At 35.9% G+C, this 15,825-nt stretch overlaps 1 protein-coding gene across 4 annotated transcripts in view; it reads left to right on the top strand.

Annotated features, from left to right (window-relative positions):
• The first annotated feature begins 82 nt into the window (after positions 1 to 82).
• LOC117394656 (cAMP-responsive element modulator-like) overlaps positions 83 to 15,825 on the top strand; it is a 31,614-nt gene continuing 15,871 nt past the window's right edge. For 2 of the 4 annotated variants that reach the window (XM_033993045.3, XM_033993044.3), the window contains exons 1-5: positions 83 to 254; positions 6,456 to 6,576; positions 8,238 to 8,372; positions 9,878 to 9,975; positions 15,236 to 15,378. In XM_033993045.3, coding sequence (XP_033848936.1) covers positions 6,460 to 6,576; positions 8,238 to 8,372; positions 9,878 to 9,975; positions 15,236 to 15,378 — 493 coding nt within the window. In that variant the 5' untranslated portion in view covers positions 83 to 254; positions 6,456 to 6,459. Of the gene's footprint in view, positions 255 to 6,455; positions 6,577 to 7,934; positions 8,050 to 8,237; positions 8,373 to 8,462; positions 9,030 to 9,877; positions 9,976 to 15,235; positions 15,379 to 15,825 lie in introns of those variants that run through there. The other 2 variants (XM_059019419.1, XM_059019423.1) reach the window with 2 other exon arrangements.

Here is a 15,825-nt window from a genome sequence, read left to right as displayed (position 1 = left end):
TCGTGTGCTTTTGCAGAGTTTTTTTTTTTTTTAAATTGGCCCCTCCTACCTAAAACCCTCTGATTTGTCCCCGCCCCCGGGTGGGTTGATTTTTTTTTCGTGGTCCTTCGTTTTTGTTAGAGACGCCGAGGGTCTCGCCGACATTTTACTCAGCTAAGTAGCATCAGAGCTGACGTGGCGGCTACGTGTGCAGCGGCTCAGGCCATCCACTCCTACCGTAATCAGTGACGAGCCCCACTACGTAAAAAACATCGGTAAGTTATTACAGTCATTACAAACAACAAGAGGAGGCTTTTCAAGGGAAAAAAAGAAAGCGAAAAGACAGGGACCGTGCCTTGCTGGTGACTCGGGGTTGGACATCTACGTGTGTCATTCAGTACATCATCAAAACACCAAACAATAAACGAGCAAGACATGTTTTCCTCAGTTTGTAGTTATTTTGATCAGCCTTTTGTGACTCTTTTGTTACTACATTCACTGTTTTTGTGTTTGCTGTTAAAATACGATCGGTTACCAGGCTTTAGTTGATTACGTTTTTTTAAAGATCAACTAGCTAAATTGATCCATTCGACATGTTTGATTTCGAGCGCCGAACAATCCAACCGAAATAACTGTTTTTTGCAATGGATATGCTGCTATTTTTGTCTAGATCATTTATGTAGGGCGTAACTTACATTCATATTGGATACGAAACAAAGTACGTTTTTTTTTGTAAAAACTAGAATAGTTTACGGTTTGGGGTTTTAAGTTTATTTTTTTATTATACTTTTTAGTAAGGACATTACTTCATACATCACGGACAGGGACTAGAGGGTTTTGTAACTACATCATTTTCAGGGACATTAGATGGTTGTTAGTCCATGTCGAGCTAACTGTAAGAAGCTGTGTTTTACTAAAAAACAAAAAACAAACAAAAAAAACATGTATTGTGTTTACATTGTTTTTTTTTCTTATTTAACCTTTATGGAAATAAATTATATATGTGTATCTATCTATATGTAAGTATTTTTTTTCTAAGATTGATAATGCAGAGAATAAAAATACTAGCATCTACTTCCGATTGAAAAATATATTTTACTCGTTGTATTTTTATCTGCCTATTTGTATTTTCTGAGTGCCCTACGATTTTTTCACTGTTGACAAAAAAGGTTGATGAGTTTAAATAAAAACGTGACGTAATGTCTGGCGCTGGTCATTTGGCTACTGTGTTTCAAATTTAAAAATTCGGACTGATTTTTGTTTTTCTAATCAATGTTGTTATGTTTACTAGACGGATAGCAGTTATAACGTTAATAGCGACTACATTTAAAAAAGCATCTACAAAAAATAATGTAAATGAGTGGAGGTCAGTTATTTTAATGCGTATACTATTTTGTTGGTGCTATAGTAAAACATATTTCTAGATATTTTTAAATGAACTTTTACTTTCCTTTTAAAGCGGGAAGATGGTAAGCTTGGTTTGGCAAAAGTGAATAGTTGTGTTTCCATTTACTTTTTGTTAATTAATGCCGAACGATATTTAGACGTGTATTGATCATTTTATGTATGGTTTAATCTTTTGGATGCGATTACATGTTTATTTTTAATGTTTTACTTAAAATGGCGGCTGCTGTTGTAAGAGGAAGGTTCCAGAAATGGCGCAGAACCTGTCTCCTCCCTTCTGTCCAAAAAACAGACTACGCCCTGCCTAGGAGAATCGTTATTATAGCAGTATTTCTGCAATAAAGCCAGAGCAACAAAGGATTATAAGACATATGTTAATACGTACATTTATAAAACAGTGTATTTTGGAACTTTTAAATACATGCACATAGTTAATGCCAGAGTCGCTATGCATTGAAAAAATTGGCAACTGAGTACTTGAGTTTTTAATTTATTTTTTTACAAATGTACAACACTACTTTTTTTTTCCATATGTCTAGTTAATTTGGTGATAAATCGTATATATCAGATTTGATATTCTACAGAGTTTGTGTCATTTCGTTATTGAAATATGATCTGTAAGCTTGGGGAATTTACAACCAGACAGAAGTATTTTGTATTGATTACCAAACCAAATGCATTCAGCATAATGAAGTTTAACATGGTGTTGCCAACAAACCCTGCAATATAGTATGCAAAGGTAACAAATTCAAAATAAACCTATTACAACAAATGGAAACCTCCTATCTATTTTATTGAAAAAAGTAAACCATGCAGTCGACTGTTGGGGCACATCCAGCAGTTCTAGCAGCCTGAACTAACCTGGGAATGGAGTCCACAGGGTATTTGAAAGTCCTATAGTTCTGTTATCATTGTCCCTCCCAGTGTCTTTCCTGTCAAGAGTCCAGAGCCCTAACCACTCCTCCACACTGCTCTATTGTAGAGGTAGTCATTACACAATGTATTGGTATTGTAGAGGTAGTCATTACACAATGTATTGGTATTGTAGAGGTAGTCATTACACAATGTATTGGTATTGTAGAGGTAGTCATTACACAATGTATTGGTATTGTAGAGGTAGTCATTACACAATGTATTGGTATTGTAGAGGTAGTCATTACACAACGTCTGTACAGCACTGAAACACTAGTTTAAAAAAAAAAAAAAACTGGACTGCTGAACCTCATCATCTTTAATATTAGCATCACATAAAAAATAATAGATGGGCCTCTTCAGTGAGTTACAGGAAAACAGTTCCATCTCAGGTTTCTGTGACAGTTTATAAATTACTCAGCCTTCAGTCTCGTGATTTATGATGTCACAGAAACCCTAGATGGAACTATTTTCCTGTAACTCACTGAAGCCCATATATATATATAATATATGAATTTATATTTTTACAATAGATTTTCGGTTCTTGGTAAACTTGTTAAAACTTTAATATAAAGCCGTACAGATAAATAAAATAAGGAAATGCATTAATATGTTATAAACCAGTTTGTTTAATATTATAGGCACCTTTTTTAGCAGTTGCGTCTGACGATGGTTCCAGTTGGATTTGTAGCTGGACTGAGGGTTTTATGCTAACCTGTGTAGCTTTGAATGTTTCCTATTCTTACTGTGATTGGCTGCAAAGACAACAGGGCTAGCCAGAGATTTGTTGTTTTTTCTTGTGTGCAGTTTCCTAGTAACTGAAAACGTTGGCTATGTTTTCATTAAGATATCAAAGCGAATAACGTCTTACGCGCATTTGAAATTCGGCAAAAGTAATGCGCATAATCAACCTAAAATTGGGTTTCCATTCAAATCAATTTCTAGTGGACAAACTGGCCGATGTGATGACGTTGTGGGCGGAGCTAAAATTATTTGCATTGAAAACTGAAATACGCAAGAAAAATAGTGCGACAGACCGTTTCCACTCTTTTCCCTGATTTTACTTTGCAAATGTATGCGATTTTACTTATACGATGACGTATCACATCTAGCGAATAACCCCAGTTTACTAAACAGTCTACTGTCCATCACTTCCCACCAGTTTAGATTCTTATGAGGCAAAACAGATTTGTTTTGCCTCATAAGAATCTTAACTGATATTTTGGTTATAGCCTACTATTTTCTCATAAATTACAGAAGCATTTTCACCTTTTCTTGTAATGTATGAGAAATGTTAAATGTTTAATAAGCACACACTTTTCATATTATGTTTCTTTTCCCCCTCATTTTTTTTCTCTATTAATAAGCATGGAATAAACACAAAGTTAAGCATCTGACTGATTTTTATATTCAGTCGTATATAGAGCAATTGTTTCAGTTTGTGTAAAATCAAGAGAGGACATTACGAAGGGGGTTTCAAACTTTGTTTTATGTAGGCTAATGTTTGATGTCACTATACTTCTAAATTGCGTGGATTGCAAAAGAAAGGGGGAAAGGCAGAATGCTATACATGGTAAATGTACTGAATTTTCTTTGTAATTACATTTATTACTGAATTTTATTTATATATTTACAATAAAATATTCATTAATGTATGAGTTTATCAGTCATTTTTATATTAATAAAATTTATGCCATAAAAGCAAGGAATTTATTTGTACAGGAAAGACTGGTGTTCACAAAGTGTGACGTATAGATATTAAAATAGGCTACATTATTCTGTTCAAACTGGAGAATTAAAGCCATTTTGCACATGTTCTTTACAGCGGTTAACTTTTCAGCAGCAAAATGGTTTTAGCAGAAAACCAGGTTTTGGCAGATTTAGTATGTGGGTAGTAGTGCCAAGTTACAGTTCATTAAAGTAGTAGCATGTACAGTACATTGCGGAAGGGTGAAAAGTCGCCTCTTAAAAACATTGTGTACCCTGGTGATATTTAGTTACTAAGTATTAATAAACAAGGATTTAACCAAAAGTGCAACACCACCATTCTCCCATTCTTCAGCAACCTTGACCTCTGACCTAATAGGGATGTCATTTGACTTTGTTTGCGATACTGGCTTCATACTCGGTACACAGCTGTATTGTGTGATTCTGTGGTCAAGTTCAGTTGTGGGTGTTGTACAAGAAAAAAAACAACCCTTTTATGCCAGTTATTTTTATAAAACTACCGCTGCCATAGTGTTAAAGCCTTATGATGTAGACTTCATATTTACATGGTTATATGAACCCTGCATGCTAAATCGGTTGGTGACCATGACATTTGCCATGGCTTTATATGGCTGCCATATTGAGGTCATGGGACTTTAACTTGGAGACAAACTCTTCACTGCTGCATTGCTTAAACCTCTTGCTGTATCATTGAAACCAATTCTCTCAAAGTTACATTATAGGTGGTGTTCCATTTAACTGCCATATTGTTTTAACTCCTGGACAGATCAATGATGGATATCCTTTTCACATTCTGCATCCCTTTTTACTTTGTTTGCAAACCATTCAATCTGATATTACCATTTGATCAAGACCTTATTGATTTTGTTTTGTAGTCATTCATGTAGCCTAACATAAACTCTTCCTTTTACTGAAAAAACAAAAGAAGTTACTATTAGAGAGTCTTAACCATTTTTTTGTCTGGTCACCATTTGCTTCCACAAAAAAAAAAAAAACTTTGAAAAAAATTTAATAGGCTAAGAGTGTTTAGAAGTGGGAGATTTAACAGACGTTACCAAGAACAAGACCACTTTTCTGTTAATCTCAAAGTATTAGGAAATTAATGATTAATACTCTTGATGCTTGTGCTGTCACTCCCAGTCTCCAGTGCTGCCAATTTATACCTTTTCATAAGCACTCAAAATCATTATTTAAAAAAAGACAGGTGGTTCCCTACTTTACTGATGTTATGAGTAGATAAGTTTTAATACAGTAGAAACATCTGAACATCTATACGAGAAACAGAATGTGTGCTACATAATGATAAATACTTTTATTTATAATTATAACACATACATGTATTAAATTGACGTTTATGGCTTGATTCACAGACCACCTAAATTTACATTACGTAATCCCAGACTAGTGTTAATCTGGGTTTGTGAATCTGCCATGTTATTTAAATAGCAAAACAATAATATCTGTTTTGATGTAAAAAAAAAATGGAAATTGCAAGCATAAAATGACATGTCACTTTGGGTTTTCCCATAGGAAATGTCTTGTTTGTTAACTGAAAAGGTCTGTAATGCTCTAATAGTGAAACAGTAGTTTATGGCCTAAAATAATGCCCAATGGTTACGTTTATGTGCACAATCATCTTGCCTAAATTCTATGCTTTTATGCAAGTTCATTACAGTTAATATAATATACATCATCATACATTTGAAAAGAAATAAGACCATGTTCAACTTAAATCACCTGTTTTTATAGAGTGGGAAACATTAAAATAAATGCTTGCCCCACCCCCATTACTGCAGTATGATTTAGAAGCAACATGAATGAAAAAGGGGGAGGTGGTGGGGGCAAGTTTATACCAAGTGTATATTGTTTAACTTTTATAGTAATAATGGCCCCTGTTTCTTTATTCATGTTGCTAGTAGTTCATACTGCAATAGAAATGGGGGACCAAGTTTGCCCCAGTTGTGCATTGTTTACCTTAGCCATTCTTTCGCTATTGAATCTTTATAGGGCTGATCCTTTTAGTATTATTTGGCCCCTTTTGTAGATGTTGCATCTTTATATGACTGAACGCTTTATGCTAACTTGGCCATTTTATACATGTGGGATGTTTTTGGACAGTTAAAGATACACATCAGAGAGATATAAGTTGGTAGATGATGGGTAACAAAGTTCTAGGACACTATTAACTGTTGAAGTTCACCTCAAGACAAATGGTGGCAATATAGAGAAGTTAATGCCAATTGAAGACTAATTAAAAACATTATATATATATATTATATATATATATATATATATATATATATATATATATATATATATATATATATATTGTTTACATGAAAAAAATACAGCAGCTGGGATTACCTTACTGAACTTTATAGTTTTAGAAGTAGAGCAGATAAGCAGAATATATTTTTTTGTGTTCCTTTTAGTCCAATGACCATGGAAACTGTGGTTGACTCTCAGCAGGACGGAAGTGCTAGCGATTGTGTTACTGACAGAGAAGCTATCCAGGACCAGTCTACTCACTCTCCAGTTTCAACAGTTACACAGGTAAATAAGCAAAATAAGCAAAATGAGCAAAGGAAAAAGAGGAAACTAGAAAATAATTCACCTTTGTACTCTTCTTGCATTTTCCTAAAATGTTGTTTTCCTTCTCTGCTTTAAAAAAAGCCCCCCATGTATTTGAACACAAGGTATGTGCACCTACATTTCCACTGGTGTGAACTCTGGTTGATTTTTCTAAGGGTTTTGTTGTATCTAACCCTGAATCCTCATTTTTTTTCATTTTAATGTAGTTTTAGTTTTTTTTTTATACCAGGCTTCTGTCTATTTGTATTCTTTTAGCCCTGCTTCCTTTTACACAATGTACACCAACTGCTTTCCTCTGTTAGCTGGCCAGTTAACCTTATTGTTACCACAGTACCAGATAAGTCCCTGCAAAGACATTAAACATGTAAGGTCATGATACACCACAGCTTTTGATTTATATAGTTGTTTACATGAAAAAAAGCATCCAAAAAGAAAACATTTTTTAAGTTATAATTCTATAAAGTAATTGTCTATAATAGTGAAAATTGGTTTTAAATGGCAGTAAACATTCCAAATTCTGAAATATTTCTCAGCAGGCCTCAGTTTATTTGAATACAAATTATTACTTAAATATTCACTGAGTGCAATTGGAGTATACTTTTTTGTTTTTTTTTAACCAAATACATTTTCCAAACTTTTGCTTAGTTTTCCAACTGATTCAAGCAGACATGCGACTCAAGTCTGATAAAATAAATTGTGTACTAGATTCGATCAGCTGAAAAAGTTAACACTGCAGCCCTTTTTATATATTGCATAAATAAGCTTACTGTACCAGCAATCCATTTCTTTCTAGGGGACCATACTGGTCTGTTTTGTGGAGAGGAGGAAACAACCTGATTACCTTCCTCTTTCAACCCAAAGTTTGAAGTGAACTTCACAGGGTCTTTAGACTGCCAACACCCATCAATACTTTAAGATTTCTCAACACTAGTACCGGAATTTAAGCCAAAGATTCTTCCTCTTTCCTTCTGAAATTGTCAAACAATTTCTCAGGGAAATTTGTTGGTGATGTCCGGTACAACATATTTTATTTATTTAAACCTCTCTTATTTAAGATCTGAAATTATAATTGACGTTTTAATATAAATAAAACATATGCAGTATTACGTTCTTGGTGCCTTCTTAACATACCGTCCAAGTTTAGCTTGCATGTTTTTGAAAGTTGAGCACCTATTCTTAATTATATGCTGTAGTATTACACTAATCCAGACATCAGGTGGACACCGAATTCTGTGTGTTGGGCTCTCAATCTGGAAGATGAGAGTAATTTGGCCTTTGCTGGTATTGCAACCCTTCTCATATGATTCCTCCTCTTCCAGATTCACTACCTACATTTTGTACCAAGGTGATGGAAGAAGGAACATGCAACCTTTTCTCCTTGGCCACACTACAAACCACTTTAGAAACTGACACAAAATATTGAATGAATTAATGGTAATTACATGGTTCCTCTGAAAATTGTTAGTCTTGTACAACTAACTGTGTCTGAGATCAAATAGCTGTGGTTTTATTTAGAACATCTATTAAAAGTATTTGGCCTTTACAAATTTACTTAGCATGGCTGATTATTCTATGTAATTTATAGTAATTGAAAATGTAATTTTCTTTTTAAATTGTTTCAGGTTTCTGGAGCAGCAGGAGGATCTCCAACTGTAACCGTGGTTCAGTTACCAGGCGGACAAACAGTACAGGTTCAAGGAGTCATTCAGGCAACACAACAATCAGTCATTCAGTCACCACAAATACAGACTGTTCAGGTTTGCACCATTTGCCCTCATAACACATTTTCCCTAATTTTGTGGAGGGAAATACCATTTACAATGCACTTATTTAGGAATGTGGTTATACAGCAACATAAAAAGTTAGTAGTTTTAAGTGCTATAAAATTCAAATTTGTAATTCTGATTCAAATATACCAAAATTAAGTGCTGTTATTTTTTTTTGTTTGTTTAACCAAATGTCGGTGTGAATTCTATCATTTTCAGAAAAATACAAGTTTAACTTCTTAACTGCACGATAAACATTATTGTTGTTTTCTGTTCTGCATGTGTTCTGTTTGTGCCCAAGTTCCTGTTCACTTATTAGGAATACATTACAACTGAAGTTTGTGTGCCCATTAGGGATCTTTTTTTTTAAAGCTCAGATACACTAAATTAATCTTAACAGTGGTGAATCATTTGTACTAGACAAGAGTAATACTTGATTGGATCTGTCCAAATTAGTGGTTTTAAATTAATGCTAATCAGTTTAACCTTTAAAGAACTGGGATTTTGCAGTGTTAATCTCTGACACACTATTACCCCTTTCACAGAGACGAGTTATCACGGCTGAGAACCGGCACTGATGTGGCATTTTGGTCTGTGTGAATTGCCTATACCGTCACAGAGCCGTCATATTTTATGCCGTTTCGCAAGGTGATTCAGAGACGGCACTGAACTGTCTTAACTCCTGTGTGAAATGCTATGCCGCCACTAAAGCGCTGTAGTGGGCGTGGATTGAAAGTGAACATCACACGTGACTGCATGTATACTGTACATGTTGGGCATTTTTGTCATTGGTGTTACAAGCTTTCATTTTTTTTTTCAAATACAATGGCTGATCAAGAACAAGGTAGTAATTGGAGTCTGGAATAAGTTAAGGAATTGCTAATTTTACGGGCTGACGAGGAGGTGAATACACAAATAGAAGGGACGATGCGTGATGCTGTCATTTATGACTGAATCTCCATTGTCATGAAAACAATCTGTTGATTGACAGGTTTGAAAGTTGTACTCCCATGATCCCTTTGGCTTTATTCACCTGCCCAGGGACTTCCAATGAAAATGAACTTTTAGCTGAATTTGGTTACAATGCATCATATGATATGTTCATTTATGTAAAAAATTGTACAATGTCCCTGTCAAATAAATCGAATTATATGTATATATATATATATATATATATATATATATATATATATATATATATATATATAGCGGCATTTGTGTTGAAAGAGGCTGATAAGTATGTTAAATATATATTATGCTGTAGATATTTATAATTGTTGACTTGTACCTTGACAAGTTGTTGATCATGAAGCAGGAAATTGGACAAACCAAAACCTGAAAAATATTAATTTTCTTCTATTGCACTCATTTCACATTTTATTTCAATAAACTGCTGACGGAATAGAAATTTACCTACAGATATTGGCCTTTTTGATTTTTTTTTTAAAAACCTTTTTCAAATATTCAGGATTTAATTTTTGTTTTTATTATTATAGATTGCTGCAATAGCAGAGACAGATGAGTCAGAATCAGCAGAAGGTGTTACAGACTCCAAGAAAAGAAGAGAAATTCTCTCAAGGCGACCGTCTTACAGGTGAGAGTGTATATATGTATATATGAGATTATAATATATATATATATATATATATATATATATATATATATATAATATAACAGCAGGGTGGGGGTTAAATCCTCCCTGCAGAAAAACATGTGCGTAGGCACATTTGTTTAATTGTTTAATTATTTGATTGTTAATTATCCCCTGCACCTGGTGGTAATTGTAAATTAGAACCAGGTGCAGGGTATTTAAGAGAGGCAGTCAGTCTTCTGAGCACTTACTACACGGTATGCTAGTCAGGGACCAGCATACCATGTAGTAAGAGCTCCGAAGGAGCTAGGTGTTTGTTTTGTTTTTGTTCGGTTTTTTATTAAAGAAAAATTAGCACGCAAGTGCTTTGAAAATCCATTCCTGTGTCCTGGGTTGGTGTTTTTAAAGGGGCAACGAACCTTGAGTGGTGCAGTTCTTTTACTATATATATATATATATATATATATATATATATATATATATATATATATATATATATATATATATATTTATATATAAAAAATATATATAATATATAATTTTTTTTGTATAATGTACATGTGTATGTATATATGTTTATTTGCGAGTGTAATAGTGCCTATAGAAAGTCTACACCCCCTTGAACTTTTTTCACATTTTGTTGTCAGTGCCTCAGAGTTTGATGCATTTAAACGAGGATTTTTTTCCACTTATCTACACACCCTACTCCACCTGTTAAGGTGAAAAAAGTTTTTATTGAGGGAAAAAAAATTATATAAAAAATATAAAACTGAAAGATCATAATTGGATAAGTCTCCACCCCCCTGAGTTAATACTAGGTGGGATCACCTTTGGCAGCAATTGAGTCTGTTGGGATAGGTCTCTACCAACTTTGCACACCTAGATTTGGCGATGTTTGACCATTCTTCTTTACAAAACTGTTCAAGCACTGTCAAGTTCCTTGGGGAGCGTTTATGGACAGAAATCTTCAAGTCATGCCACACATTTTCGATTGGATTTACGTTGGGGCTCTGACTGGGCCACTCAAGGACATTTACCTTTTTGTTCCTTAGCCACTCCAGTGTAGCTTTGGCTGTGTGCTTTGGGTTGTTGTCCTGCTGAAAGGTGAATTTCTGTCCCAGTTTCAGCTTTCTTGCAGAGGGCAGCAGGTTTTCCTCAAGGACTTCTCTGTACTTTGCTCCATTCATTTTCCCTTCTATCCTGACAAGTGCCCCAGTCCCTGCTGATGAGAAACATCCCCATAATAAGAACTTGCCACCACCATGCTTCACAGTAGGGATGGTGTTCTTTGGGTGATGTGCTGTGTTGGGTTTGCACCAAACATAACGCTTTGCATTTAGGCCAAAAAGTTCCATTTTAGTTTTGTCAGACCACAAAACCTTTTTTGCCACATGGCTACAGAATCTCCTGAGCGTTTTTTTGCATACTTCAAACAGGATTCAAGGTGGGCTTTCTTGAGTAATGGCTTCCTTCTTGCCACCCTACCATACAGGCCAGATTTGTGGAGTGCTCGGGATATTGCTGTCACATGCACACTTTGACCAGTCTTGGCCATAAAAGCCTGTAGCTCTTGCAAAGTTGCCATTGGCCTCTTGGTAGCCTCTTTGATTAGTCTCCTTCTTGCTCGGTCATCCAGTTTGGAGGGACGGCCTGATCTAGGCAGGGTCTTGGTGGTCCCATACAGCTTCCACTTCTTAATAATCGTCTTGACCGTGCTCCAAGGGATATTCAAGGCCTTTTGATATTTTTTTATACCCATCCCCTGATCTGTGCCTTTCAACAACTTTGTCCCGGAGTTCTTTTGAAAGCGCCTTGGTGCTCATGGCTGAGTCTTTGCTTTGAAATGCACTACCCAGCAGAGGGAACCTACAGGAACTGCTGAATTGATCCTGAAATCATGTGAATCACTACAATTTAACACAGGTGGAGGCCACTTAACTTGGTGTGTGATTTTGAAGGCGATTAGTTACACCTGAGCTAATTTAGGATTGTTATTACAAGGGGAGTGGACACTTATCCAACCAAGCTATTTCAGTTTTTATTTTTAATTAATTTTCTACAAATTTCTAGAATTTTTTTTCACTTGGAAGTTGTGGGGTAGGATGTGTAGATAAATGAAATTATATATATATATATATATATATATATATATATATATATATATATATATATATATATATTAATGCATTTTAATTCCAGGCTATAAGGCAACAAAAGGTGAAAGTTTTGAAAGGGGGTGTAGACTTTATAGGAATTGTGTAATATATATATATGTGTGTGTGTGTGTGTGTGTGTGTGTGTGTGTGTGTGTATATGTGTATATGTGTGTATATATATATAATATATATATATATGTGTGTGTGTATATATAAAGTACTGTGCAAAAGTTTTAGGCAGGTGTGAAAAAATGCTGTAAAGTAAGACACTCATTCGTGTACCGCTCTCCAGCCCTTCGGCAAACAAACTGCCTTCTGCTACAGCCAGATATTTCAAATTTTGACTCATCAGTCCAGAGCACCTGCTGCCATTTTTCTGCACCCCAGTTCGTGTGTTTTCGTGCATAGTTGAGTCGCTTGGCCTTGTTTCCACGTCAGAGGTATGGCTTTTTGGCCGCAAGTCTTCCATGAAGGCCACTTCTGACCAGACTTCTCCGGACAGTAGATGGGTGTACCAGGGTCCCACTGTTTTCTGCCAATTCTGAGCTGATGGCACTGCTGGACATCTTCCGATTGCGAAGGGAAGTAAGCATGATGTGTCTTCCATCTGCTGCAGTAAGTTTCCTTGGCCGACCACTGCGTCTACGGTCCTCAACGTTGCCAGTTTCTTTGTGCTTCTTCAAAAGAGCTTGGACAGCACATCTGGAAACCCCTGTCTGCCTTGAAATTTCTGCCTGGGAGAGACCTTGCTGATGCAGTATAACTACCTTGTGTCTTGTTGCTGTGCTCAGTCTTGCCATGGTGTATGACTTTTGACAGTAAACTGTCTTCAGCAAACTCACCTTGTTAGCTGAGTTTGGCTGTTCCTCACCCAGTTTTATTCCTCCTACACAGCTGTTTCTGTTTCAGTTAATGATTGTGTTTCAACCTACATATTGAATTGATGATCATTATCACCTGTTTGGTATAATTGTTTAATCATACACCTGACTATATGCCTACAAAATCCCTGACTTTGTGCAAGTGTACCTAGAAGAATTTATGCTGTTTTGAAGGCAAAGGGTGGTCACACCAAATATGAATTTGATTTAGATTTTTCTTCTGTTCACTCACTTTGCATTTAGTTAATTGATAAATATAATCTATTAACATGTCTATTTTTGAAAGCATTCTTACTTTACAGCATTTTTTCACACCTGCCTAAAACGTTTGCACAGTACTGTGTGTGTGTGTGTGTGTGTATATATATATATATATATATATATATATATATTATATATACAGTGCCTATAGTAAGTATTCACCCCCTTTGCTATGACACTCCTAAATAAGCTCAAGTGCAACCAAGAATGCCTTCAGACTTCACACAGTAAGTTTAAATGGAGTCCATCTGTGTGCAATAAAAGTGGTTCACATGATTTCAGATTAAATACACCTGTCTCTGTAAGGTCCCACAGTTGGGTAGTGCATTCAAAGCAAACATACTACCATGAAGACAAAGGAGCTTTCAAAACAACTCCGGGGTAAAGTTGTGGAAAGGCACAGATCACAGGAGGGGTATAAAAAGATTTCAAAAGGCATTGAATATGCCTTGGAGCACAGTCAAGTCGATCATTAAGAAGTGGATGGTATACGGCACCACCCAGAATCTGTTTAGAGCAGGCTGTCCTGCCAAACGGAGCAGAGAAGCCAGCAAGAGGCCAATGACAAATCTGAAAGACCTACAGCGTTCCATGGCTGAGATGGAAGAAACTGTCTATGTGTCAACAATAGCTCAGGTACTCCACAAATCTGGCCTGTATTTACGAGTGGCAAGAAGGAAATCATTTCTGAAAAAAGCCCATGTAAATTCCAGCTTGGAATTTGTAAAAAGGCATGAGGGAGACTCTGAAAAGATGTTGCAAAAGATTCTGTGGTCCGATGAAACAAGAATGTAAACTGTTTGGCCTAAATGCAAAGTGTTATGTCTGGCGAAAACCCAATACAGCACATCACCCAAGTAACACCATCCCTACTGTGAAGCATGGTGGTGGCAGCATCATGCTATGGGGATGCTTTTCATCGGCAGGGACTGGGAAGCTTGTCAGGGTAGAGGGCAAAATGGGTGGAGCTAAATACAGGCAAATTCTTGAGGAAAACCTGCTTCAGTCTGCAAAAGACCTAATACTTGGACGGAGATTCACCTTTCAGCAGGACAATGACCCCAAGCACACAGCCAAAGAGACACTGGAGTGGTTTAATAACAGGAAAGTGAATGTCTTAGAGTGGCCCAGTCAAAGCCCGGACTTGAATCCAATTGAGAATCTGTGGCAAGACTTGAAGATTGCTGTCCACCAACGATCCCCATCCAACTTGACAGAGTTTGAACAATTTTGACAAGAAGAATGGGCAAATATTGCACGATCCAGATGTGTAAACCTGGTAGAGACTTACCCCAAAAGACTCACAACTGTAATTGTTGCCAATGGTGGTTCTACCAAGTATTGACTCGGGGGTGAATACTTATCTAACCAAGACATTTCAGTTATTTTTATTTTTTCATTAACTGTTGTTTAACAATAAAAATTGCTTGCCTCTTCAAAGTGTTGAGTAGGTTGTGTAAATCAAAGGAAAAAAATCCCATTTAAATGCATCAAGATTTCAGGTTGTAACACCACAAACCTGTGAAAACTTCCAAGGAGGGTGAATACTTAATATAGGCACTGTGTGTATAATATACTGTGTGTGTGTGTGTGTGTGTGTGTATATATATATATATATAGATATAGATATATATAGATATATAGATATATATAGATATATAGATATATATAGATATATATATATATAGATATAGATATATATATATATATAGATATAGATATAGATATGTGTGTGTGTGTGTTATATGTTCTTATCCAGTTTTGGTTTCTAATTCTTCCTCATGTACACACATGTCATCCTTATGTATATTTCTATGTGCTGTTATCCAACAGTAATGAAACTAGCCACCTCATTGTCTCACTTTTATTGAAGGTTATCAATGTATTTGCTTGTCCAGTTTTCCTGAAACAATGAATGGCCAGTTCCTGAATAATGTCTCTATTTTTATTGTTCCTTATTTGTAGAAAAATTCTTAACGAATTATCTTCAGATACACCGGGTGTTCCAAAGATTGAAGAGGAGAAGTCAGAAGAAGAGGTTACACCTTCAAACATAGCAACAATGGCAGTGCCAACGTCCATCTATCAGACCAGCACTGGGCAATACAGTAAGCTGAACTATTTTCTTAGTAAAGCTAAGAACAGATAGGTCTTTGTGTCAGTTGCTTAAAAGGATTCCCTACTGTCTTTAACGAGTAAGTAGCGGGGTTCCAAAAAATACAGCGTTCTATGTCTTCCTGTATTACTTCAACTGTTTAACCCTTTGCAGTCCATTTATTCAGCGCGTCTCAGGCGCGTTAGGCCCAACTTATTTTCACAGGCGCAGTTTATTTTAGACGTGCTGTTTAAAAGTATTTTTTTTTCACAGTAAAACAGGTTTAAAAGGCACTGCATATCAACAGGACACTCAGTACTGCATCTCCAGCCCCGCCCCACCCCTTGTTCGTTGTATTTTTCACATACCTCTTCATAGTCGTGCTTACCGATTTAAATCGTGTCCTGATCACTCCTTTATCACCAAACTCCTCAATAATGTGATCCAAGTCAAAAAGCTC

The sequence above is a fragment of the Acipenser ruthenus genome, chromosome 3, assembly GCF_902713425.1.
Source record: "Acipenser ruthenus chromosome 3, fAciRut3.2 maternal haplotype, whole genome shotgun sequence".
Lineage (NCBI taxonomy): Eukaryota > Metazoa > Chordata > Actinopteri > Acipenseriformes > Acipenseridae > Acipenser > Acipenser ruthenus.
This window is presented reverse-complemented; position numbering and strand designations above follow the sequence as displayed.